The sequence below is a fragment of the Galleria mellonella genome, unplaced genomic scaffold, assembly GCF_026898425.1.
Source record: "Galleria mellonella isolate WM207_F2 unplaced genomic scaffold, CSIRO_AGI_GalMel_v1 utg56, whole genome shotgun sequence".
NCBI classification, from domain to species: domain Eukaryota; kingdom Metazoa; phylum Arthropoda; class Insecta; order Lepidoptera; family Pyralidae; genus Galleria; species Galleria mellonella.
The window spans coordinates 1,425,236-1,452,952 of NW_026442117.1; the positions used below are offsets into that span (position 1 = coordinate 1,425,236).

The 27,717-nt window shown below is 36.7% G+C and overlaps 2 protein-coding genes across 3 annotated transcripts in view; both read right to left on the reverse strand.

Annotated features, from left to right (window-relative positions):
• LOC113522343 (dynein axonemal heavy chain 2) overlaps nucleotides 1-27,717 on the reverse strand; it is an 82,013-nt gene that overhangs the window by 29,326 nt on the left and 24,970 nt on the right. Inside the window, 26 exon segments of the mRNA XM_052899075.1 lie at nucleotides 256-397; nucleotides 1,053-1,192; nucleotides 1,817-1,969; nucleotides 2,343-2,458; nucleotides 3,246-3,394; nucleotides 3,942-4,103; nucleotides 4,959-5,065; nucleotides 5,624-5,742; nucleotides 6,914-7,097; nucleotides 8,353-8,498; nucleotides 8,848-8,960; nucleotides 9,339-9,503; nucleotides 10,138-10,323; nucleotides 11,273-11,475; nucleotides 13,071-13,226; nucleotides 13,532-13,668; nucleotides 13,752-13,995; nucleotides 14,763-14,981; nucleotides 15,689-15,826; nucleotides 16,241-16,382; nucleotides 16,676-16,901; nucleotides 17,321-17,430; nucleotides 17,726-17,888; nucleotides 22,091-22,310; nucleotides 23,227-23,325; nucleotides 23,829-23,972. Coding sequence (XP_052755035.1) covers nucleotides 256-397; nucleotides 1,053-1,192; nucleotides 1,817-1,969; nucleotides 2,343-2,458; nucleotides 3,246-3,394; nucleotides 3,942-4,103; nucleotides 4,959-5,065; nucleotides 5,624-5,742; nucleotides 6,914-7,097; nucleotides 8,353-8,498; nucleotides 8,848-8,960; nucleotides 9,339-9,503; nucleotides 10,138-10,323; nucleotides 11,273-11,475; nucleotides 13,071-13,226; nucleotides 13,532-13,668; nucleotides 13,752-13,995; nucleotides 14,763-14,981; nucleotides 15,689-15,826; nucleotides 16,241-16,382; nucleotides 16,676-16,901; nucleotides 17,321-17,430; nucleotides 17,726-17,888; nucleotides 22,091-22,310; nucleotides 23,227-23,325; nucleotides 23,829-23,972 — 4,083 coding nt within the window.
• Nucleotides 24,772-27,701, reverse strand: LOC116412637 (uncharacterized). Of its 2 annotated transcripts, none has more exons than XM_031906929.2 (3): nucleotides 27,453-27,701; nucleotides 26,622-26,891; nucleotides 24,772-25,553 (listed from the first exon to the last, which is right to left on the reverse strand). In XM_031906929.2, the coding sequence occupies exons 1-3, from the start codon at nucleotides 27,501-27,503 to the stop codon at nucleotides 25,341-25,343; spliced, it is 534 nt and encodes a 177-aa protein (XP_031762789.1). In that variant the 5' UTR covers nucleotides 27,504-27,701; the 3' UTR covers nucleotides 24,772-25,340. The 2 variants fall into 2 exon arrangements, with proteins under 2 accessions (XP_031762789.1, XP_052755033.1); XM_052899073.1 differs by lacking the exon at nucleotides 27,453-27,701 and adding an exon at nucleotides 26,991-27,348.

Sequence of the window (27,717 nt, forward strand, 5' to 3'; positions counted from 1 at the left end):
TTGTATACCGATAAAGATCCATTATCATCCAATTAAAAAAATATATTATAATAGCATTGACCTTATTCTATATTAAATAGTAGTCAAAAGTCTTCGAAACCAATGTAATGTTTAAGGCGATTTACGAAAATACAGGAAGCAAGAGATATATGTAAGAATAGAGCAAGCAAGCAAGATATATGCAAGAAACTTGACGTAGAAAGCTGAAAGAATCTACAATAATATGGCATACTTCAGGATTATACAAAAACGTACTCTGGGCCCGGTGATAGAAGCCAGCAGCTCGACGCCGTCTAGAAACTTGTAGGCAACCTCTAGTAAAGCCTCGCGGGGCCACTCCAGGAACCAGTTGATAGTAGTCGCGTTGATCAGAGCCGGATATTGTCGAATACGATTCCTGTTTGAGCACAGATAGTGGCGTATTGACGAATTATATTTTTTTTAACTGTGAACTAATTCCATAGATTTCTACATTTGGATCTCGTGTAAAGAAATAAGTCTGTATTTTATGTTTCTTTATTAATAACGAATCGTCAATATTGGCATCTTGGATATGATATATTTAAAACCCATACTTATGCAACTTGTAATGACAAACAAGGCGACATCTCACATAAGGGAAACTGCACTCTTAGCATCAGAATCGAAAACCAAAAATGTCATTAGACGCCCACTTGGTATGGTACTTAATATTTATAGCATGTGTTCCTTCGTTATATCAGCCATTAGCTGTCCATGAACTGAACAGTCTCCCCTGCGAGAGAGGGTTTTGATAGTAGTTGCCACGCTTAGCAAAGTCTTGGAAACTGCAGTTTGGCTTTCGGTGATGTTACAAGGGAGGATGGGCAGTCCCTTAGTCGCCTTTTATGACACCCATGGAAAAAGAAGGGGTAGCCTATCCTATGCCGGAACCTACATGACTATTTATAGCATTACATATTGCTAAAATGTACTACTGTGACAGATAGACAAGCTGACAAACGGAGACGTATTATATTTTTGATGAGAATGGATACAGAAAGTGTTTTACTTTTGTACAAAACCTTATGTACCTGAATTCGTCTCCTATGGGACTGAAACAGAGTACAATATGCATATTGGCGCGAACTCGATCCACCAGGAACAAGTAGACCGCTTCCACTGTCTGCATAAGATTCGCCGCCTTCATTGGCTTCTCTAGAGCTTGCTTTATCTATAGGGGAATGGAATGAATTTTAGGTCATTCGACCTTCGAATCACAGAATATTACTACTTGTATAAGGATGTCACCGATTGGTTTAAAAAAGGTTACCAAGCTACCTTGTTACACGCGAGAAATTCTGACATAACTTACTGGATGACGGCTTAAGTGTCCTCCAGAGCATGAAGCTTAGTAACAATCATTTAGGAGGTTTATGCTAAGTTTTAATGTTAGAAACCTCGGACCGCAGTCGAGCGCTGTGCAACTGAGCTATCACTATCCAAATACGAATAATAATACCCTGGCTGACTGTGGTTCTGCTGAGGGTTAGTAAGCCATCTCTTTTCCTTAAGAGGAAAATGTGAATTTTGTTTTAAAAAAGAAAAATAATAGTAATAATCTATAATTACAATGCTGGAGATTACTGCAGAATAATTCATTTATATTTCCCATACTGATTTATTTTAATTATCTTCTCAAAATGCTTTTTTGGAGTTCTTCAAGAGGCCGCATTAAGATTTCTTCAGAATGACGTGAGAAATCTATAATCGCAGGCAGCCACAAGCTACAGTAATCGTTTCCTATCAGATAGGTGGTATACTTTTTGATTTGGCGTGATGGTAGTCAAAATCTCACATCCTCAAACTCATCCGGTTTGTAGAGATTGGTGACCTCCCCGCTGCTTAGCAGGTTGTTGATCACTTCCGTGAAGGTCTCCTCCACGATCTGCGTGTCGCAGAATATGAACGTGGTCTTCTTGGCGTCCACTCCGCAGCTAGTGTACAGGGACTGTGTGGAACATAATGGGTGATGAAACAAGAGATCATCGACGTCTACAAGGGTTTATTCGTGTGACTTCCACGCGATATCAATATTTGAAACTAGCTTTTGCCTACAACTTTGTGCGTATGCATTTTGCAAATAGGAAAAGCAATAATACACCGGATTTTAGGTTACACCTTCAGAAAGGTGTAACTTCAGGAACACAACTGTGAAAGTCATATAATTAGTGTGCAGTAGTTTTTGCGTGATGTCGGACTGACAAAAGTTTCTAACGTACGTTAGTATCAGAGATTAATGTTGTTTAAAAGAAAATCACTAACACATTTAATAAATATAAAAGAAAAAAACATTCTTCAAAACAAAACAGTCGGTTGCATACCTTGAGATCCTCTCTGAAGTCCTTGATACCGTACGTCTTGGTGACGACTACTTGGAACGAGTTACACTCGCAGATATACGACGCCACCCTCGTCAAGCTCTGACGCCCGGAGCCGCCTGCGGTATAATTCGCGAACTGATGACATTGCTCGTTTACCAGTAGACGTCAAGTGTATAAACACTGTGGACTATCAAGTAAAAACAGTACATGGTCTATTTTGATCTCTGACCCAGTATCGCCGACAAAATTAGCGTATATTCTGGAGAAGAGTTATTATGATAGGATGAAACAAATTTATTTAAAGCTCTATCCTTAAATCAGCCATTGGCAGGGCAGTATGTCCAATTTAACTTAGCATAACGATAGAATAAAAGAAAATTTACCTCAAAGGTAATCAGTTTTTAAACCTAGATCAAATCTAAGCTAAAGCTCAATCAGATGAGACTCGTTTAATAGATGATAAACATTACTGACGTCGTTTATCCAATTTTTTTTATAACACGGGGCAAATGAGCGTTAGACTTACCTGATGGTAAGTGACTATCATCACCCATGATCACCTACAACACCAAAAGCATTGTAGGTGTGCTGTCGGCCTTTTAAAAAAGGAATATTATCTTTTCTCGAAGGTTACGATGTCGTATCGGTTCGGAAATACCTTGTAAAAAGTTAAAAGTGCTTTGAAAAACGCATGGTAGAAGATCGCCACTCATCCAGAAAGTTGGGATGAAACATTAGTTTTTTAAATTATATAAAAAGACTTCAAGTAACTATGACAACCTTTATAAACTACGATTGGGGACCAGTTTTAATCTCGATTCGAGCCCTTGTGAATACCATTTACTGGCAGTTCTGATATTCTTTTATTATTAGAAACTAACTGGACTGAAGTGTTCCCCTAACCTATGCCTACGCAGAGCATGTTCCCGCGCGGCTGAGAGATGACCCTTACGATGCGGCAGATATGTTCGATGGCATCCTTGAACAACACCAGGTCCATCTTCACCACGCCCGGGCAACTGTTGTACTCCTCCATTTGATTTACGATATACCTATTGGTGATATACAAAGTTATCTTGGAATCTGAATACCATTGTTGCTTGTAAAGAATCATGCAGCCAAAGGCAAAACAGATTACACTGCAATATGCATACCAGACAACTAGTGTCCTAATATTTTCTCTTTTACATTTGAGATACTGTACTAAATGGTCTTTTAGTTAATAGTTCTGACCCGCTTACTGAATCTGTCGCCAAGCGTATCGCTTTTGTTTGAATAGCTTTCATGCCGTGATGCGGCTCGGAGAATGATAATGGCAGTAACTACTGGATAAATACTATAACTCAATATTCACGAACAAGGCGCAAGTAATTTATTTAGTCAAGCACAAGTTTTTTGTGTTTCGTTATAAAAGGAACTATAAAGGTGTACTTTTAATGTCTTAGTTTTTATAGCTTCGTAGTTTTCAGCGGCCATTTACCATCAGATGGGCTGTACGCTTGTCATATATAAACACCAATATTTTTATCAAAATGTCTTTAACATTTCAAACATTTTAAGAAACTCTCTAAACATTAATAATGATGTGTTCTAACTTACTTTCTCAACGCGTTGGGGTCGACGAGATCGTCGTAGACTTCGAACGGGTTGAGGAAGTGTCCGAAGAGCGGCGGACTCTTGGTAGGGCACAGCGCGTGGAACGTCAGCTCGAAGTGCTTGCCCAGCATGTCGCCCATATGGTTCATGAACCAGTCGCGGTCCCTGTACACAGCAATACAGTTTTTTTTATATACACTGCTTAATCAAAATGATTAACATCTGCGTTCCACCAGGGCAACCGAACATTTCGCCCAAAGAAACATTTAACGAAAAAAGGAGAAAAAAATTAAAGTCCTCTATATTTACTCGATAGTTTTTTTTTCTTTTTTTATTATTATTGTTAGGGAGGTAAACGTACAGACGGTCCACCAGATGGAAAGCGAGTACCGTCGCCCATGAACACCTGCTACACGAGAAGAGTTTCTTGTGCGTTCCCGGCCTTTGAAATGTTTGTAGGCACGTTTATTGAAATACCCTATATTATATAAGGGAAAACTGAAGACGGGAGCTCATTTCATAACTTAGATGTATGTAGTTAAACATAACGCGTTGTTATGGGAAGCTTCAAATATGTAATACTTCAGTTTCAATGATGAAAACACTGGCTTAAAAAATCCTAAAGGTTTCGATTTCTGTCTCATTTAATTATTTCTTAATTTTAAGAACTCGTAATAGGCTCAAGAATGCAAAATATTTTGTTTAAAAAATTGGACAGTTCAGTCCAATTTTTTAAACAAAATATTTATTAGGTCAATTTTACAAGTTGAAAAATTTGATACGATACGAGAGTTGATACGATAGTATGTATATATTTGGAAATGTGTAAGCACTCAAGGGCCCCAAACCATGTTTTCATTTGGTTAATAAAGTTATTTAAATAAATAAATGTATATTCAGGACTCAGTATAGTAGTCAGATATAATTTTTTTATAATTCAAAGTAGCTATTTAAAGGCATTTTATGTCCAATAATAATAAAGACTAATATGCGCAACATTAAAGACAGTCAATACAATACTTTTCCTCGGTGAGGCGGTCGCTGAACACGCGGAAGCACTCGTGAATCCAGAGCCGCAGGAATCTCGCCTTCGTGTTGGTGTAGTCCTTGTTGCTTCGCAACAAACCCTGTCATAGAACATTTGACTAAAATATTTTTTTTAAAACATTGTGAAAATGTTCAACTGTTTTAGAACGTAGATTGCGACATTGCTACACTTCGGTAAGCTAAATTTATGAATGCTCTTACAAACTTAAATATATAATATATTCTTTATTGTACTGAAACATACAGTAATAATAATACATACAGCAAAGGCGAACTTTCTCTCTCTCTCTATATATATATATATATATATATATATATATATATATATATATATATATATATATATATATCCTATTTAAGAGCTCTTGTCGGTGGAGCTCTTGCCACTCACTACGATTTTCAGCGAGTCTCTTTACTATCTCCTTTGGGGGGTTTTACCAGTAGTTGCCACGCTTGACATGCGGATTTGCAACCGCAGTTAGGTTTTAGAGATGTTTTAAGAGCGACGCTGCTGCCCATCTCTCGCCCTCCCTTAGTCGACTCTTACGACACTCGTTTGATAGGAAGTGGTGGCCTATTCTATGCCGGGACCACACGGCGACGATAACTTATAATATGTAAATATTAATGAAACAAACCTGAAATATCTTAGATATGTCCCGCAGGTTGAACAGATAGTGCATCTTGCTCGGCGTCGGCAACAACTTGGCGACGATATTGTTAAACATATCAATAGTTGCTATAAGTACTGTCTTGCCTGAAATATACATGTAAATAGTTAGAAAAATGAATGAAACAAATCTAACGGATGAAATGAACGAATATAATTGAATGAAATGAGTGAGTCATTGTCATCGTTACAGTCTATATCTATGCTTGATAAAAAAAAATGTAAGAGTATATAAATCATTATGTTTTGGTAATCCCTTATGGACTAACAAGACAGATTCGCAACGTGTGCTAACATGTACGATTTTCTACTTTTTGTTCTAGTGGTCATATACAGCGTGAAATTTAACTGGTTGATTATCCGCAGCAAAAAGATTTGATCTCGATGGTACAATCGATTCGTAAACCCTTTTTTCCTAAAAGTTCATTCAAAAGTTTCCACGACTTTTTTTATTTTACTTTTGGAATCGATAGTACTACTGAGACCAAATCTTTTCGCTGCGGATAATCAACCAGTTAAATTTCATGTTGTATTATTGATATTTTTCATTAGAGAGTTTACGTCTATGTAAGAATTAAATTTATCAATGAAACGATTGAATGAAATAAACGAATGAAATTAGTGAATGAAATGATTGAAACACGTCTTTTAAGTCCCATCAACTAAAAACAGAACGATTATATTAAATAAATATACAAATTACGAGCTATGAGAATTATCGGTGATCCCAGGCTTACAAGCGGTATCGAACCCTTAAGTCTTAGGAGAGATTTTGCTTTACTCTGCGTGTTCTACCGCTTATACAATGGATTGTGCTCGGAGGAATTGTTCAATATGATGCCCACGGCTACTTTCTACCATCGTACGACTCGCCATCGATAGGGAGTTCATCCTCACATCCTACAGCCTCAATGATTGCATACAGCGCGGTTTCAGAGATCCTCCCACGAACACTCAGGTTATGGAATGAGCTCCCTGCCAGGTTTTCTCAAGAGCCTACAGCATGGGGTTCTTCAAAAAGGGGATAAAGAGGTTTCTTCAGGGTCGGCAACGCGCGCGTAATACCTCTGGTATTGCAGGTGTTCATAGGCTATGGTAACCACTTATTATCAGGTGGGCCGTATACTTGTTTACCACTTCAGTGATATAAATTTTTTTTACAGAAAGCAAAGTGAAGAGGCAGCAATGGACTGTTTTATCGCTAAATACTGGTAATAATCTCCTCAAAGTCATTTATTAGTACCTCAACAAAACTCACCAACAGTCTTAGTCTCCTCGTCGAACTCCTGTAGATGCTGAGTGAGCATGGTGCCGAAGATTTTGACGAGCTGCTGCTGCGTGGGGGCCGGCAGGTAGAAGGGGTGGAAGCACGACAGCAGCCGCGGCGGCAGCGCACACCGGGCACCGCCCGGCGGGCCCGCCGCCGCGCACAACACCATGTCCTGCCCACCCATATTTGATACCATGAATACCTCTTAATCATTCTAAAAAACAGGATGGTGTCAACTTATCCATATTTCTTTTCTTGCTTATTAATATTTTTTATTAATCAACTAGTTTTTTTTTATACAACTTAGAATGGCACACAAGATGACGACCCACCTGGTGGAAAGTGTTAACTGTCACCTATAGACATGAGCTGTACCATGGACATAACAGAGTATACTGTTTCGTCCATGATACCCCCATGTGTTGCCATTCCTGAAGACTCAGGTGTTATTATTCCTCTGCAAACTGTAAATTAGTTATTCGTTTGTTGGTTTGTTCTCTATATTAATTCTTATTTCTTCTATATTGTAATTAGCATGAAAAGAGGCAAGATACTGAAACCAGATATTGACTAGCATATGAAGCGCACATAGTGTAATGATGTAGTGTAGTGTGTGTAGTGTAACGTGAGTCTCTTGACGTACTTGTGTTATTTATTGTCGCAATAGAACCAGATAGTGAGAGTAGTATTTTTAACACATGTAGTGTAGTGTGTGTAATGGTGTAGGGTAGTGTGTAATGGTGTAATATAGTGTAGTGTACGTAACAGAGTAGTGTAGTAATGTGGTATTGTGTGTGTAATAGTGCAAAGTAGTGTGTAATGGTGTAATATAGTGTAGTGTACGTAATAGTGTAGTGTAGTAATGTAAAGTTGGGTGTGTGATGGTGCAGGGTAGTGTGTAATGGTGTAATATAGTGTAGTGTACGTAACAGAGTAGTGTAGTAATGTGGTATTGTGTGTGTAATAGTGCAAAGTAGTGTGTAATGGTGTAATATAGTGTAGTGTACGTAATACTGTAGTGTAGTAATGTAGAGTTGTGTGTGTGATGGTGCAGGGTAGTGTGTAATGGTGTAATATAGTGTAGTGTACGTAACATAGTGTAGTAATGTGGTATTGTGTGTGTAATAGTGTAATATAGTGTAGTGTGTATACTGTAGTGTGTAATAGTTGTGTGTGTAGTGTAGTGTGTAATAGTAATATGTAGTGTAGTAATGTAGAGTTGTGTGTGTGATGGTGCAGGGTAGTGTGTAATGGTGTAATATAGTGTAGTGTACGTAACAGTATAGTGTAGTATCGTACTGTTGTGTATGTAGTGGTGCAGGATACTGTGTAATGGTATTATATAGTGTAGTGTACGTAACAATGTAGTGTAGTGATGTAGTGTTGTGTGTGTAATTTTGTAGTGTAGAGCGTGTAATGTAGAGTACCTTGACATTTTTGCGCCACTGCTTGGCACGATCGAACCAGTACCCGTAATCGTGCCACAGGCGGATCAGCTCGAGCGGCGGCTGCGAGCCATAGTCATCGCGTACCGGCATATTGATGTCGTCCATGAACGCGATCATCTTCTTACCTAAGGCGGGCATACCACCAATTACTAGTATTGGGGATTGACCGCATTACTAGCTATATACGAGTACCTTCTTAGCTTGACTTCCATGCGGCCTAGTAAAAATCGTCATGGTTTACCGACCTCACTTCATCCTCACCTGTCATTCCTCACTGGTACTCCCGACTAGGATAAACCAGTGGCGCAAGCAGAATTACCATTCCATTACATACATTACAAAAAGAACTAGTATATACACCAGTATAGGGTAAACTACCAGGGAATTAAAAAAAAGTTATGACTGCAGCAGTACTGCATTAATTTTTGCCTAGTTCTTTTTCCGCAAAGTTAAGAAGTAACATTAAAACCTCACCCCCAGCTGGTACATAATTGCCCTTAGTCCTTTTCTCTAATCTCGCCTCGATTATGTCCTGTACGTTTGCAGCGGTCGTCTGTGCCGACATGTTGATGACTTGTGTACTATATCTGAAATTAACGGTAGATTTAAAAAAAAACACTGTCATATAACACAATCTAATTATTTTCATACTATTTATTTTTATAACAGCCCTTTAATTGTCCACCATCCTATGCCGTGTGGTGCCATCGAATGGGCAACCCTACTTTTCACATGGATGCCGTAAGAGGCGACTAAAGGAACATAATGGTCGAGGGATGGGCAGCTATTCCTTTTAATACATCACAAATGTCTAACTGCGGTTGCCAACCCACCTGCCAAATATGGCAACTACTGACGAAACTCTCCAATAGGAAAAGGGTTATGATCATCAGTAAACAGTTAACGGCTGAGAACTCCTAATAGTTCATTAATATAAACAAAAATAATATTAAAAGATCAATTACCTGGACGAGTCGAGACTAGCCAGCGTGCCCTGTATGAGGAAGGTCTTCCCCGTGCCGGTGGGCCCACCCACTATAACACCGTAGCCGGCCCTCAACATGTTCTGGGCGATAATCTGCACCCGAATGAACTCTACCGTCGGCACCAGGATCGTATGGAAGCCCAGACTGGTGAAGAATATAATAAAAATAAATTCCATACAATAACTCCGGCAGCTTAGTCCTCAATACCCAGGGGAGTAGGGATCGTTAGTATTGCGAACTACCAATACCATTGCTAGCAATACTATAAAGTCTATCTCTACGTAGTTCCCCCCTGGAAACTGGAAACATGCTCAATTCCAGGCGTATTTCATCACGGTGAGCTAACTGTAGGTCAGTTTCATTTTCACCTATCATCCCTCACCATTGCTTCGACAGCATATACCGTTAGCGCAGGCATTGCTACCATTCCATTATCATCAATTAAAAAAAGTCCTCAATACCCTGCCTTATGAGGAATCAGGCACCGAAGATCTGAGGCACAAGCCCAAAACAACGAGACCCTGAGTCAGTTAAAAAAAGATAATTTCCTAACTCTTGGGAAAACCTTCGTGAATGGGAATGGACAGTATGAAAGAAGGCATGATACCATAATCCTCAGACAACTCATAAAGGGATAGAACAGGAGTCACAGAGTATTGGCGACGTCCATGGTTCTGTCCACGTCTATAGGCGACGGTTATCACTTTTCGTCAGGTTTATTTCCTATTCTTAGTTGTATATTAAAAGCTATCCCAAAATATTTAGAGGCGGTGCTCACCTGGCGTTGAACCGCCAGTTGTCGGGCAGGCGGTCGTCCCAGGGCCGCAGCTGGCGGCGGCGCTCGTCCACGTAGTAGTCGTACACGGTGTCCTTCAGCGGGAACACGCCCTCGTGCTCGCGCACCCAGTTATCGAGCCGCCGCCGTGCCTCCTCCTCCAGCGACGAGCACACCGACCAGATCATACTGCCACACAATCAATTAAACTAACAGTCTGCTAACCCCTATAAATATTGTAAATCTTCATCAAAATTTTCGAGCCGATACGACATCATAACCTTCAAGACAACAGCATATTCCTTTTTAAAAAGCCGGCAGCACACTTGCAATGCTGGTGGTATTATGGGTGATCATGGGCGACGGTAGTCATTCACCATCAGGTGAGCTGCATACTCTTTTGCCTCCGTGTTGTAAAAAAAAGCACTTCCCCCTATCTATCGTTGGCAACACAAAATATAAGGTTTCTATATAAGTCAGAAACTGCTTATTACCTTTTAAACTTTTTACCATACTCTATCACTAAGGATCTTACACAAAATGCACTTTATTCATCCAATTTAGGTCAAAGAGACTCATATAATCTTGCCCAAATGCAATTTAAATTTCGCCCTACTACTGCTTGCAAAACGTTTATTAAACTCAAATCATCTTTATTAAAATAGACTTGTTTACAAGTACTTTTATATCGTCATTTTTTTTTATCTACCGCAGAGTTCGCATAGTTGTTATCTGCTGAGAAGAGCCCGCAAGAAACTCAACAGTTACTCTTTTAAATCTCTGTTAATTTTATGTGTATTTATTTCAATCTACTATGTATAAAATTACATGATAGTTAAGAAGCCCGTGCATGATCCACTAACATGCACGTTTGTCATTCAAGTAATCGTTTAGTGTGTAATTTTGGCTTTGTTTAATAACTTTTTTTTTAATAACACTTTTAAACTTATTAAAAGGCAATAACAGTTTTAAATTTATTAAATATCCCTCTATCTAGTGAGCTAACCCAGTACCTATTTAACGTGTAAATCTCCAGTCAAAGGTCGTTCTTTTCTGTCGGTCATCAGTTGCTATCTCTACATAATCGACCCATTAAGAAAATCGATGGGTATAAATAAATAAGCTGTTGAATACTCACGCGAACAGGAACCTCATCTTGGAGAAGCTTTCGTTGTCCTCCTCATCAGGTTGCGGGGGAGCGGGCGCGGGCCACTGCCCCAGCAGCCGGCACATGGACCGTACTCCAGTCAGCTCCTGGCCACGTACGCTCGCGCCCTCCGCCAGGTGAAGACGCTTCAGCTCCAGTACCGGCGTCAGGATGTTCAGGAAGTGGCGCCGGAGCTGACGGCCGATCGATTTGAACATTAGCATTTCAATATTAAATTTTCTACATCTTAAGTCTTGAATATAGTAAATAAAAATGTATTGAAAGAAAAATCTGTAAAATAAATTGGGCCATATCTTTTTTTTTTTTGCTGGGCGAAAATGAAATGTTAACCCCGCCTGTCTCCCATGAAGGGTGATCGATGAGAAACAATGGAACGCCATCCCGACGAATTCAATTCAAACAAACCTCTGGTTGGGTATATTCGCTAGCAATGGGATTCTCATTCATCAATCTTGTCAATAATACATTAAAAAAAATACATAAAAAAAAAGTTTACATTTATATATAAAGAGGTTACAGAGTTATAGAAATGTAATTTGGCTCTTCTTCAGAAGCAGAAACTGGTTTTCAATTAGCACCTTGTATTGACAAATCGACATGGATCTGATCCGCATTCTAGGGCAATCCCCTACCGACATCTCCATTCTTGAATATAGTAAATAAAAATATATTGGAAGAAAAATCAGTAAAATAAACTGGGCCATATCATAAATTCTCGTAAGTTTATAGTCGTAAGAAAGTCTACAGAAGGTGTGTATGTTTAGTAGAAGAAGAAAATAATAGGAATTATTATTTATGACAATAATGGTAACAACAGAAAAATGTTAACAGAACGAGACTTTATACAAAAGTCGTTTGCTTGGGCACCTCTATCCCATTCGTGTTTCTACCGTGAAGCAGTTGTGTTTTCATGGCTGTGTTTCGGTTTGAAGGGTGAGATATGACAGTGAATTTACTGTGTACAGAGGAATAACACCTGAGTCCTCAGGAATAGCAACACATGGAGGGTAACGCGGGCGAAACAGTATACTCTGTTATGTCCATGGTACTGCTCATGTCTATAGGCGACGGTTACCACTTTCCATCAGGTGGACCGTCAGCTTGTTTGACATTCTAAGTTGTATAAAAAAACTGCATATTGTCGTGAACAGTAAGCATTGGTAACTAACTTCGTATTTACATTATCCTTACAAATCCAAATAACATTTGAAAAATCAATCTTTTAAATAGTAAAAGTTGACATGAAAATCATAATGAAAAAACTACCCATACTAGCTGATGCCCCCGACTTCATCCGTGTGGTATTTGTTATTCCTGTTTAGTATGTATCGATGTATGTACCTACCTATTTATTGTCTGGGGATACTGGATCAAAATTAACAAATGACGTGTCGTTTTCCCTCTTTGTCTTAGGTCAAAATGACTTAAGTAGATTATGTACTAAGCTGTATAATTTATTATAGTTTTTTTACTATCCCACAGAAACTCTTTAATTGTCCATGATTAAAAGTATCTTAAATGTTGATCGGGGATGTAAGATACCCCCATGCAAAATTTCATTGAAATTGCCCCAACAGTTTCAGAGATTAGCCCCTACAAACAGACGAACAGACAGACAAACAAAAATTTTGAAAAAATCTGTATGTGTTTCACTTCTAACATCCCCCCGACTCGGTTTTTAGCTTTTTTTCCTATGTACAAACATTCGACCTCTACAGTTTTATCATATATATATAGATAATATCGTGAGTGGCTGACAGTCACTAACCATCTCTCTATACTCAGGGTCATCGACGGTATCCAGCCACGAGTTGACAAATGGCCACCATCCCCAATCCTTGTAGTCATTATACACCATTCCATTGCGAGATACGGTGGCTGGTGATGCTACAGCCAAGTCCAATGTCTCTATTAGCAGAGAAACCTATAAATATGACAAGAAAAGTTATTATCTAACGCTGCATCTTCAGTACATGATAAAGATTGAAAATGACTGAAGATCATGACCAGAAGACTCTAAACACCCAATACCAAATACCCAGTGGTGCACTCTTGTGCCCAGAAATTCAAGGCAGCTATTATTTTCAAATTATTCAAACTTTTTTTTCCAAAACAGACGTTTGCTCTAAGAATTGGAAGTTTGAATTCCTGGACTGGATTTTCCAACTGAGTTATTATCTCGCAATATATGAGTAAAACTATTAACATTTCGTCAGCAGTCTTTATTACCTGTGCAGGCATTGATATCCTCTCGCTGTTGACCAAAGTCAGCAGCTTGTTGTCATCCATGACAGAGTTGAGGTTCTCTATCCAAATGGCATCAACTGGGCCGTCGAATATAATCCATTTCTGATCAAGCGATTCATCTAGGAAGACGACAAATGAATGTACAGTACAAGAAAGAGAAGCTAAGACAGAAAATAGAGACCATAATAAAATGGCATTGTACCTTGACATGTGGTCCTCATAATGGACGATAGTACCCCATCTTTCCACTCTCCAGTGGCCAAATTGTATTCCCCATACAGCTCTCCTAAGGTAAGCGCTTTGGGATTCATGGGATACACCTGTACGTTTACGAACCCCGGTACCTTCTCCCTAGCTAAGCGACTGATGGTAGCTGCTAGCATTTTCCAGGATACGGACTTAGCGGTATTGGTATCACCCAGGAGAATGCTCGAATGACGAGAGTTCTGAAAGATAATCCGTGTATACTTGACTATTAATTAAGATATTTCAAAAGCAAAATCAGCAACTGTACCAGTAATTGTAACAAAATTAATAAGAGACAAAAATAATTGTTTTAATATTGTTCGTTGAATTTACTAGGTATATTCTTAAACCACTGTTAAAATCTAACCATTCTTTAGAGTTTTTCAATAAAAAAAAAAAAGACTATTTAACTACTGTACGTAACTCTTAGGCATAAAATTTTGAAAATCTTATGTGTTTATACAATGTATGCAGATCGCATGACTGCCTATTTTTATTTTTTTAAAGTAACATACAATTTACATGAAAAGATTTGCTGGAAGAAATCTCTTATTAGAGATAAGCTCGCCTTTGTACATTATGTTTTAAATGAATTGTGGCTAACATTATATTTTGTGTACAATAAAGAATAAAGATAGAATAAAGAAAATACTTTTTTTTATGCAACTTAGAATGGCAAACAAGCTGACGGCCCACCTGATGGAAAGTGGTAACCGTCGCCTATAGACATGAGCAGTACCATGGACATAACAGAGTATACTGTTTCGCCCATGATACCCCCCATGCGTTGCCATTCCTGAGGACTCAGATGTTATTCCTCTGAACCCAGTAAATTCACGCCATATCGCACCTTTCAAACCGAAACACAGCCATGCAAACACAACTGCTTCACGGTTGAAACACGATCTCTATCCTCAATGATATATTCGTGGTTATTGAATTTCACCTAAATATAGATGTTCGGTACCTTAGTTTCGTAGGTCTGTATGACTTTATGTAGGGCAGCCTTTACCGGCTGCAAGCCAACAAGTCTCATTTCAGCAGATATGGCGTTCTCGAGCATTTCATAGTCCAACGTGGGCACCTCCACTTCGGGAAAGATGTCTTGCATTATGCCGTCGAATAGTGGTACATCTTTGGCTGTGAGCCGGGCAACATTCATATCCCTCATCGCCAAGATCACCATCTGAGTCAAATAGTTCTCATTTACCCGACTACTAAAGTAGATATTTATGCCATCTTATTAATAATTAAAATCATTATAGAATCATTAAGATTTATATTTTCCAAAAGAGGGTTGACGTCCGGCAGACGGTCGGTCGTAAAACTATAAGCCAAATCTTTTTGTAAAATGGATAAAAAACATATTATGCCGACCCCAAATATTAATTGGGATAAGGGTAGGAAGATGACGATGATTAATAATTAAAATCAGGGAATACATCCTCCCACGCTTGAGCTTAAATAGTCACGTAAAGTGTAGTTTCAAAGAAATTTTCTCCCACGAACGCTCAGAATGTAGAATGAGCTCCCTACCGAGGTATTCCCTAAAGACTACAGTATGGGGTTCTTCAAAAAGGGTATATTAAGGTTTCTTCTGGGTCGGCAACGCGCATGTGATCCCTGGTGTTGGAGGCGCCCATAGGCTACAGTGACCGTTTACTATCAAACGGGCTCTATGCTTGTCTGCCACCTTTATACATATAATAAATGCAAAAGTTTGTAACGATGGATGAACGAATTTAAATGAAACTTGGTACACGAATAGTTTATAAAATATAACCTTCCGTAGTACATAGGGTATTTTATATACTGATACACGTGGATGTATAATAATATTGTATAAATTTACCTAGTATAAAAACTTGAATGCCAATAAAAAACCCTCTTTACCTCTTGTTCGGGCAAGTTCGGATACGCCCTTCTCTTCACGCCAGCATATCGTAGCAACGCCACCATAGACCTGAGGCCAAAGTCATAGTGGTCCTGCTTCGACAACTGTTGCATCGCCAGTTGATACAGTGTGAATACCTGGAAAGTGCTTTTGTTTTAAACGAATTTTCGTTTTTTCAGACCACTACCTATACTCCTCCTTGTAAGGTGAATCTCAGTGTTATCAAATTTATGGGCATCTTTTTTGTATAGGTACAGCTTCGTGACATTCTATGTAATGGCTTCTTCCAAAACATGTAGCACTAACAATTACCTATTTTTAAATAACCCAATCATAAATTTTCAAAACTCCGAAATATAAATACATACACGTCAGAAAAATTGCATTCTCTTTCTTTATAGGATTCGATACCGTAATGTCCAGAAATACCGACACCGAAATTTAAAGGTGCGGCTGATGTATTGAAAAAAAGGTTTTTTGTTGAAATTTATTAAAAATCTTTTAATATTTAGACTGTTTTCTCGTTCATAAAGGGATTAGCATTCACTTACCTTCTTAGCATTGATTTTATACGCTGTAAAGCCATCAGAAAAGAGTGTATTCTCAGCTATAATCAACGAGTCGGGCACACACATCGCGATTGGCCGAAACATTGACTTTAGATTATCGGGCAATTCAGTTCGACCAGCGTAGCTAAAATGATTAAAAATACAATATAGAAGTATGATGAACTAATGACCTGTATCTTCAAGCAAATTTGTTAAAGGGATAAGCAGAAAATAGAGTCATAGAAGACTTTTATTATTATCTGTTGCTACATTTACGATATCTAAGATATCTGGATCGATTTGTGTTAATTCTGTTTTTAATTGAGATAGTTTCAGTATTTTCCGAATGGTCTTATTTTGATAAGTCGGTCTTAAAAAAACATTTACAAAAATGTTTCAAATCAGTAACTTGTTGCTAATTTGTCAGCAGTCTCATACCCAGGATTCATAGTAATGAAGATGCCACAGTTGCTGTCGAGCTTGATTTCGCAACCTTCGAACACGAACTTCTTCTGGAAGTGCGAGAGGGCGAGCAGAACCGCGAGAATCTGCTGTGCTACCACCGAGAGCACTTCAATATTGATGCGATTGAACTCGTCGAAGCAGCCCCAACAACCGCTTTGGGCTATCCCTGATGATCATGACGAAAATGCTTCATAGCAAACTTCAAATATAGCGACGCTTTAAAAGAATTGCCGTATATAGGACTATTTTCCATAGGTAAAACCTGGCTCCTTAAAAGAGACTCAGGATATCTTTACCCATAGCTAATAGCTGAATTTTTGATCTTGGGATGAGCATTAGACAATTCTGGAATAGGCGCAGCCCACTCAAACCAAACCGGTCTTTCAAAATACCAAAAAGCTTTGTGATTTTTAATGACCGGGAATTTGTCTCTCTGTATGTTATCTTAAAAGTACCTATCCTATGCTTACATAGGACACATTTTAAAAACATTATCATAAAAAAACATTATCTATAGAAGCAAATAATTCGTAATTCAATACTGAGTCGGATCAATTTACAAAATAAGTCCTAAAATACAAGTGAAAATCTATGTATAAGAATAAAGCAATATTTATAGTCCATCAGAACAGTTAGTGACTACCAATTTTTTTGTCTCGGTCTTGCCAGTACCGGCTTTTGGGCTTCCTCCGCGGAAAAGATGCAAGCCGTCTGCGGTTATGTAACATCTACGTAAAAATTCAACCACTGCTAGCCTGTTCGGATCAAAGACTGTCTTGGTAATACAAAAATAAGTCAAAGAATCTATGATAATTTTATAAATAGAGTTTGTTAGTGAAAATTTTTCTATGTATATTTATATAAAAGAATAAAACTATATTTAAAACCTATATTCCCAAACATTCCTTACAAGAAGGAGAGAGAAATATACTATAAAACTTCTATATCTATGTACCTATCTAATTAGCTCACGTCTACCTACTACTCTTCATCAGAAAGAATTGACCTCTAACATAACATTACCTGTCTGTGAGTGGCGTGATCACGAGTCGTCCCGAGTTACCGATGTATTCGTACGTATATATGGAATTGGTGTTTGTTTGTCTGATGAAGCAATCCTCCTTCTCGCGATCCCAATAAAACTTTAGTTGGGAGAACCACTCGAAAGCGGTCACCGACATGCAACCTAAAGCAATACGTAAGTCATGTCATGTGTTAAAATTATTATGAACTAACCAATAATTATCTACAAACTACCGGATTGTTAGCTATTGAGTTTGCCAGTACCGGCTGGTCCCCTGAAACTATTATGGGCTCATCCTCCACGGAAAAGATGCTCCGCCGTCGTTAGCGCAGGCGGGGTTACCATTCCATTATCCCCCATTAAAAAAAAACTACCTATTGATATCAAAAAGTCCCTAACCAAATTTTCCTTCAAAAAGTCCCTTCGTGAACATTACTTCAATTTATCACAACAATGAAAATCCTCAATCTTTACTATTATATGGTTAGTTATGATTTACAAATTTATTAATTTAATATGTACTATGTATAGTTATTTATATATGTATTGTATGTGATTTATGTATGTATATAAGTATATTAGTCTATATGTTTGTATATATATAATATTTATATATTTTAAATTTTTTGTTTAAATCTATGCTCCGCCATTTAATCTCTCTGTTTAGCGTAACAGTTGACTGGTAGAGAATGCCATCAGGCATTAAGTCCGCCCTGTAGACATATTTTAATGTGTGCAAAAGTATAAGTAAAATAAACTGTCAAACATAGTCTTATTATATATCTACAAAAGACTGTCTTGACTGCTCTATCGAATAACTGAAGGGTTATATTGTACATTTATGTTTATAGGACCATTTAAAAGATTCTCATAAAAAAACTCAAAGAATCTATGATAATTTTATAAAGAGGTAGAGTTTGTTAGTTTGGCTGTTTTGCTGATCCGATTTTAAAATTTTTGCCCTATGAGAAAGGTATATTTATCCCAGAGTTAAAAGTAATTTTTGTCAAAACTATATGCAAAGTATATGTATTCCCAAACTAGATTCCTTACAAGATAGACAAAGAGAAAAATACTATAAAAGTTCTATATCTATGTACCTATCTAATTAGCTCACGTCTACCTACTACTCTTCATCAGAAAGAATTTACCTCTAACATAACATTACCTGTCTGTGAGTGGTTTCGTGATCACGTATGTTTTTGTCGAATTACGAGTTACGATGTATTCGTACGTATATATCTGTATGGAATTGGTGTTTGTTTGTCTGATGAAGCAATCCTCCTTCTCACGATCCCAATAAAACTTTAGTTGGGAGAACCACTCGAAAGTGGTCACCGACATGCAACCTAAAGCAATACGTAAGTAATATCATGTGTTAAAATTATTATGAACTAAACAATAATTATCTACAAACTACCTATTGATGGGGGGAAAAGGATTGTTAGCTATTGAGTTTGATAACCCCATTGCTAGCAATATACCTAATCGAATTAAAGAAGTTGCTGAGAAAAATACAGAACAATACGATAATAAACTAGCGTCTGCGTTTAATCCCCGAGGAGATGTAATTTTACAAAGGTTTTTTGTATTTATTTTATTATTTTTTTAATAAATTTATTGTAAATATAATATTGTAAAAAAATAGGCACTCTATTGTTGAATTTTCGTCAGACCAACTAATCATGTTCATTTTTTTATTCATCTAAAGATTTGATGGGCTTTACCAAACAACTGTTTCTTGCAAGCTTTGTTTTCATTCCAACATCTTATCACCAAAATCTCAGAAACATTAAAAGACTCTATGAAACCAGCGTCGTCCAAAACCAAAATGTCTGGACTGTCAGAGATAGAGACAAATTATTCTTTTATAAGCCCCTCGTCGTCTGCTAAAAATACAATAAATGCTGAGTTTAAAGACACCGATGATCATATAAAAAAAATTAGCGAGAGCTATATTTGTGATATCAAAAAGTCCTTTATGGATACAATTTTTCGAAAAATTTAAAATCCTTCAAAAAGCTTTAGCGACCTTAGATAAAATATATAGAGAAACGTTTTGAGTTAAATACTAAATGCTTGTAGTTACTTACACCTTATGCGATGGCTGGTCTAATTTAAGAAATGAAAATCCTTATATCAAATCTTTACTATTATATGGTTAGTTATGATTTACGATAATTTATTCGAATTAACAAAACTCAAATATCCACAATGCTGTGCACATATCCTTAACTTGTTGTGCCAAGATATTGTAAAGATTAATTTATGCAAGCCATAAATATAATATAAAAGGAGTCAACGATTAAGTTCCTTGTTGATAAAATCAAGGATTTAAAATGTACAAGATGTATACTTCGTTAAAAATTAAGATAGCTATATTAACAGTTAGAGAAGATGTGGTATATATATATAATATTTATATATTTTGGAACCAGTCAATATTTTTTCGTTTGCATCGCACATACATTACATTTAGAGATTAGCTAAGATACGTTTTGCATTAAATGATGACATTGAGCGAAGAAAGCAAACAGCAGATTCTAACATCAGTATCTTCAAGATAATCTCTCTGCAGCATATATTTAGCGTAACAGTACTCAAGAGGAAGAACTTAAGGGTAGAGTTTATCTACAATTTAAGCCAACACTTAAGTTTGTCAAATGTAATGGCAGATTTGGCGTGTTATAAAGCTAAAGAAAACTTTTGGGCCAGAGGATTTCCGCCCATTAGATAGCATTGACATATTTTAATGTGTACAAAAGTATAAATAAAATAAACTTCGTCAAACATAGTGATTTATTATATATACATATATTAATTTTTGCTTTTGAGCAAGTAAATGAACATAACAGTTTAGACGAAATGGATACAATTCATCGCTTGTAATAACTCTGAATCTGACAGTGATTGACTGTAGTTTTACATTTTACTTTAATCTCTTTCTTAATAAAATCAAAATCAAATTAAAAGTTTTTTATTCTGAAGGGTTAATATTGTCTATGTCAGTATAGTGGACGTCTTGAGCTGAGATACAAACAAAATCATAAACACCCAAAATTTGGGTGTTTATGGGTTTAAACCCAATAAACCCAAAACACCCGGTTTTTACCCACCAGACTTTAAACCCACCCAGGTGGATTGCCCATCTCTAGATACTTACAATAGAAAAACGAGGGAATTATTCATAATAAGGTCCAACGACACTTATCCAAAAGCACATATATACACTCTTGACAGGACCGTAGCTAGTTTAAAGTAGAGCAAAAAAACTTTTTGGTAGGGCAGAAGCCATAACTAAGTGACTTCAAAAAAGCGAATCGGCCTAATTTTCTTGGGGCCTTTCATTTTAAGGTAGCCGCATTGGGCATTTTAAGGTAAGTGTTGCTTCTCAATCAAGAACTTGATTGGTTTACATCAAGAAAAAAAAATCTGGAATCAAGTAAAGTTCATTGAAACTAAGAAAGTTTACTTGATCCAAGAATTCTTTTTCTTTATGCAAAATAATAAAATTTTTCAAAATTACTTTCTTGGGTCAAATTATTATTTTTTTATATGTGCATGAAAGAGTCATAAGTGTCTATATTTTTTGTTAATTTGTATATATATATATATATATATTCTTTATTGAGCTTGTAAAAAAGATACAGTGATTAGTCTAACAACTTGTAAATTAGGTAATAAATTTAGCAGATAAATGAAAGAGTGTCTATATTTTTATATTATTTTATATATATATATATATATATATATATATATATATATATATATATATATATATATATATATATATATATATCTTTATTTATACATACAAAATAATCTATTTATACATGTTGTGAGTAAGGCTGGATTTATCTCTGACATAGATCTCTTCCAGTCAACCCAGTACAGTACGAAAGCATTTCGTTAACGGGCAGCTGATGTGCTACAACTATTAATACATAAACAAATATACAGTTAAATAAAATATTACATAAATACATACATTGTTTGTATTAACATACAAATCTTTTAGATATCATTAATCTTAATAAAAGTAGGTAGGGGCCGCCCTAGACGGACGTATGTCGACCAAATAGGCGACGTGCTGAAGAAGGGCCAAATTAAAAGTACCCGTAACCGGCGAGCGTGTATGACAAGATTGATGAATGTGGAAGAAGCGAAAGAGGTTTGTTTGAATCGAAGCATTTGGCGTTCCATTGTTTCTGCCTACCCTAATAGGAGACAGGCGTAACAGATATGTATGTATGTATGTATGTATCTTAATAAAATCTATCTTTACTAAGGAAGTTTTTGTAACCCGCCAAGGGGTCGCAACCCACACGTTGTAAAACACTGCATGAGTGAATAATTACTCTTACCCATCTTATACATTCTATCCACCGTGTCCCTCGAGTGTATCTCAATGACGCAGAGCGCGTTCACTTTGCACCGCAAAATCTTAGTGATCTCCTTCCTCGACATCATTTGCAACGTGGACAAGATCTGGTTCTGCTTTTTGCGTAGCTTCTTCATTGGCTTCTTCTCTTTCATTATCTCACAACGGCACAGTGTACGCGTGCAGTCAGATGTCCATTGTATCTAAATTTGGTCATTGGTTTCTAACGAAAATTCTGATAACTATCTAAAAGATTAAAGTACTGCGATTTTTTGGTTTCAGTACACGAATAATATCTGACGAATGCTGGAAATTAGTATGCACACAAGCTTTAGTAACTAATTCTAGACTAATTAAGTTCTTTAATTATATACATAGATTGAGTGTCTCCATAGAAATACTTTGAGAAAAATGGGTCAACCCTTTCATACAATTTTGCATGATAAATAGTTTTAAGTGATTCCTTTATAACTTCTATATTTATTTTGTCTTGCAATTTCTGCATCTTTTTTTATGCGTAAACACTCATTTTATTTACTAAATAATACGTCAAGATATATTTTATGCGTAAGTATATAGAACACTTAAAAAAATAACGATTCAGCTAAATTGACAATTAGCTGACAAAAAGTTGACCCGTTTTTTATTTATATAATCTAAGCTGATGTTTAATTGAGAATCGAATCGACCTCATTATAACATGCATCACAACAGTTTAACTTTCGCTGACCAATACAATTTCACCTGATTTTAGTAATGACATGGTCCGAGAAGTTAAACTAATCCACCAATTTTGACCTAGGAAGCTCCCATAAGTTATTTCTTTGCCATATAATACCATCGTGTGATCCTGGCAAAGATGGACCAACCGTTCCTTTCCCGTAGGTATCGTAAGGGGCGACTAAAGAAAAAAAAAGATCAAGGGATGCGAAGCAGCGTCCCTCTTAAAACATAACCAAAGCCTAACTGTGATTGCCAATCCGCCTGCTAAGCGTGGTAACTACTAGCAACATCTCCTATGTTCAGCAGTGGAATTAGAGGCAGATATGATGATGATGATGATGATGATGATGATGTCACAAGCCTGAGAGTACGACGGCAGCGGCCCCAAACACCCACCTTGCTGCAAGTGATGCCAAGTTGTCCTGGCCAATCGTTAATCCACTGCTCTCTCTGATAACGGCATTTCCTCAACGCCGCGCGGGTAAGGATCAATTGCTGAAATCACAGATAACAATACTAGGCACTTTTTTAATGGGTGATAATGGAATGGTAACCCTGCCTGCACTATCGGTACATTGACAGTACACCAGTGAGTGATGATAAGTGAGGATGAAGCAGGTCAGTTAGCCCATCGTAAAGAAATCAACAAGAATTAACCACGATGGTTTCCAGGGGAAACCGCGTGGAAGTGGACCTGATAGGGTATATTGCTAGCAATGGGGTTTTTTTTTTGGTGGGTGAAAATGATATGGTAACTCCGCCTGCGCTAACGGGATACGCTGGCGGAGCACCAGTGAAGGATGATAGATGAGAATGAAAACAGGCCAGTTAGCCCATCATAATGAATTCATCAGGAATTATCCATGATAGTTTCCAGGGAGAACCGCAAGGTGGTTGACCTGGTTGGGTATATTGCTAGCAATGGGATTCTCAGTCTCCATTACTAACAATCCCTTTGCCCCCTGATAATTCATATCACCTTTAATAACAATTCTCACCTCCCGCAATACGACTCTCATAGTGTGTTCCAGGCCAAGCAGCCACACCTCAGCCGGTCCGTCTAGCACCAGATTGTGCTTCCATTCAATACATTCTCCATCTTCGGATATCATTGCTTTTGCTACGGGGAGCCCTAGAGCATTCTTCGAGTGAAATTAAGACTTCGTTATTATAATAAAATTTTAATACTCGTTCAAAAGTTAATCTGAACAGATTATATCTACATATTTTTTCTTTTTTTTTAACAGGAGGTAATGAAATGGTAACCCCGCCCGCGCTATCGGTGTACCTTACTGGCAGAGCACTAGCGAGAGATGATATGTAGATAGAATGAAGCAGGTCAATTAGCCCATCGTGACGAATTCAACAAGAATTATTCACGATGGTTTCCAGGGGAACCGGGAATAGGGCATATTGCTAGCTATGGGGCTGTTAAACTCCATTGTTAACAATCCCTTTCACCCCGATTATACCTATATTTTAAACTACGCCGTATACATATTTTTTCTCTTTACAACAACGGATTACAAAAAAGTCAGCGATGGCATTCTATTTTATACAGGTAGCTTTTGTATTGTTACAATATAATAACTATTGTATTGTATTAAAAAATATATATACAAATTATATGGAGTTTAGAAAGCTATAGCGTGGATTTACAGGATACAGGGGAATAACACCAGAGTCCTCAGGAACGGCAACGCATGGGGGTATCATGGGCGAAACAGTATATTCTGTTATGTCCATGGTACTGCTCATGTGTATAGGCAACGGTTACCACTTCCCATCAGGTGGGTCGTCAGCTTGTTTGTCATTCTAAGTTGCATAAAAAATATATATAGCATAGACTGATACAATAGTAATATTGACATAACATTGTTTCTAAATAACACCGGTGCAAAGCCTAGGCGGGTCACTAGTTTATAATAAAAAACACACAAAAATAATAAAACAAGATTTACTATTTAAGTGAACAATCCTCATTACAAAATTGCGTTTCACAGAAATTGTAAAATATAATGACAGTAAAAGAAAAATAACTTGAATTATAGAATAGAATAGGGTACAGAGAAATAACACCCGAGTCCTCAGGAATGGCAACGCATGTGGGGTATCATGGGCGAAACAGTATACTCTATTATGTCCACAGTACTGCTTATGTCTATAGGCGACGGTTACCACTTTCCATCAGGTGGGTCGTCAGCTTGTTTGCCATTCTAAGTAGTATAAAAAAAAATGCACTGATTTGAAATGGATAAAATTAACAAAATTCATATATTTAAATGAAACATATAATATATAACAATATTTATTTCTTCTCATTCCTTCTTGTAAAGTTTTGTAATATTATTTTTTTATAAAAAAGCTGGTTGGTTATAATTAACTGTAATGCAAGATTCCAAATGGAAAAATATTTTTATCAACCTAATAATTTTTTAACACAAATAATAAATTAAAGTCCTACACAGCAATCATATCACATATTGAATTTTTATAAGTAATTAACTATCCTAGTATTCTTTTGCAGTATAATCGTCTTCATTTATCCACCGCTTGGTTTGGGGATCTATTTTGAACAAGAACTTCTCTGGTAGAGTCAGCAGGACCCTCATGAAGGCTTTCTTTTCCACTTCAGTGCGACACGTGCAGGCCTTGTGGAAGTAATCTTCAAGTAATGATTTTGCTTTCGCTGTGGGGTGATACATCAGCAAAATCACCATAGCCTAAAATTAAAGTTGAAATTTTATAAAATAAGTATTTAAAATGACAAATGTTTATAAAATAACATTGTACCATATTTTATATTATATTTATTCGCTTGCCATGTAGTACAAATTATATATTATAATAAGTAAAAGGGAGACTTTGTATAAAAATCGATTGCTTGGGAACCTCTGTCCCATTCGTGTTTCTACCATGAAGCAGTTGTGTTTGCATGGCTGTGTTTCGGTTTAAAGGGTGGGATATGGCGTGAATTTACAGGGTACAGAGAAATAACACCCGTGTCCTCAGGAATGGCAACGCATGGGGGGTATCATGGGCGAAACAGTATACTCTGTTATGTCCATTGTATTGCTCATATGTATAGGCGACGGTTACCACTTTCCATCAGGAGGGCCGTCAGCTTGTTTGCCATTCTAAGTTGTATAAAAAAAAGTAAGCACATAAGACATGTGACATCCCATAGGGGCACCACACTTTTGATCACAGTTAAAATCACATAGTATTACTTATTTTTATTTATAATTGTTATATATCAAATAAGGAATAACACAAACTAATCATGGTTTTTTTATTGTGAATGGCATATTACAACTGATGATAGGTTATTTGTAAGTATCCTATATAATAATAGCTTTTTCCAAAAAAAAGTTATAACAGCGAGGATGGTTCTAGAAAAACACTGACACATTGAATTATTGATATACAACAATAATATTATAAATATTTAATTCCATTGCTGAGAAAACAACATTTATTTCACCTAATTATATTATAAAATTTAATTAAAAAATATATAAAAATATAAGAACTAAAACTCTTATATAAACTATGAACACTTTTTCCAATTGCACAAACCTGTTGTTCCTTTATACATATATAGCATTAATAAAAAAAAATTACTATATACATGCAAATTTAATCCTCTACCCAAAGGGTGTGTGGAAGAGATTGTTTAGCAATAAGGAGGCCTTTCATATTACTTCCTATTAAAATTTACTGTATTTATTATTTTTAATTGGTGCAATAATGTGGAAATAAATTAATAAATTTTATTCCTACGGACTTACCCTTAGATAATTATTAATAGTATCCTGCATTGTTCCTATAGCTGGGCGATAATGGTGCCATATTGGATATTTCTTCAGTAAATACAGCAATTTGTTCCAATTATGTGAATAGATGGCTCTATGTATTGCAAAATGAAACATGTCATTGGAAGGCATTTGCATTCTGTGCCGTCTTTGACTAATTATGTTGCTTTGCATTTTGAGAAGGTTCCTTCTGCATAAAAAGTACTCACGTTCAAGTGGATTATCCAATATATCGCACACTTTGTTCTGTTAAATAAAAATATTGTATTATAAGCTTGAAATGGTTTTCTTAATTACTACTGTGTTTTTTCTTTCTAAAGGGAGAACATGAAATGGTAACTTCACCTGCACTATCGGTAGGTATATGCTAGAGAGGAGCCAGTGAAGGATGACAGGTAAAAATAAAGGTAGGTCATCTGGCCCATAGCAACGTACTACTACAGCTGTAAACAAGCATATAGCCCGTCTGAAGGTGGTAAACGGGTTAAGCATAGCTTATCAATGTATATATTAAGATAGGAATTGTTAGTAATAGACTTTAAAAATTCCATTGCTAGCAACCCTATAAAACACCACGTGGTTCTCTTCTTGTAGAATTCATCACAATAGGCTGACTTTGTTTCATCCTCACTTATCATCGCGCAGGTAGGGTTACTACTTCCATTCTCAGTCATAAAAAAAAACACGAGGGTTGTGTAAGGTTAGAATAATAAAGTACCAATAACATTTTTACGTCAGGGTAACTAGTAACAACTGAACTAACCAATATAATAAAGAGAGAAACTATAGGTATTTTTAAGTACTTACCATCGTACTTCTTGGAATAAAATAGCATTTAGAAATGACCTCTTCAGTCATTATGATTTTAAATTGCTGACACTCGGTAATTAATATATTGAACGTTTATTTAACGTTTAGACGTAAAGGCGGAAATTTAAAAAAAAAAATACAGATTTCGTAATAACGATTAATTGTTTGTTTATTTATATAAAAATTGAACACAAAAGTCAAAATAGAAAAAGTAATTGGGGTTCGATTGACAGTTGACCACAGATTAAAAGAGACTTGGCTA

Excerpts from the sequence above, each read along its gene's own strand:
- LOC116412637 (XM_052899073.1), bottom strand. The coding sequence starts at position 27,137 with ATGCTTAACCCGTTTACCACCTTCAGACGGGCTATATGCTTGTTTACA. Across the intron at positions 26,892-26,990 it reads TATACCTACCGATAGTGCAG|AACAAAGTGTGCGATATATT; the intron begins GTGAAGTTACCA and ends TTTATTTAACAG. Across the intron at positions 25,554-26,621 it reads CTATTAATAATTATCTAAGG|GCTATGGTGATTTTGCTGAT; the intron begins GTAAGTCCGTAG and ends CTTTAATTTTAG.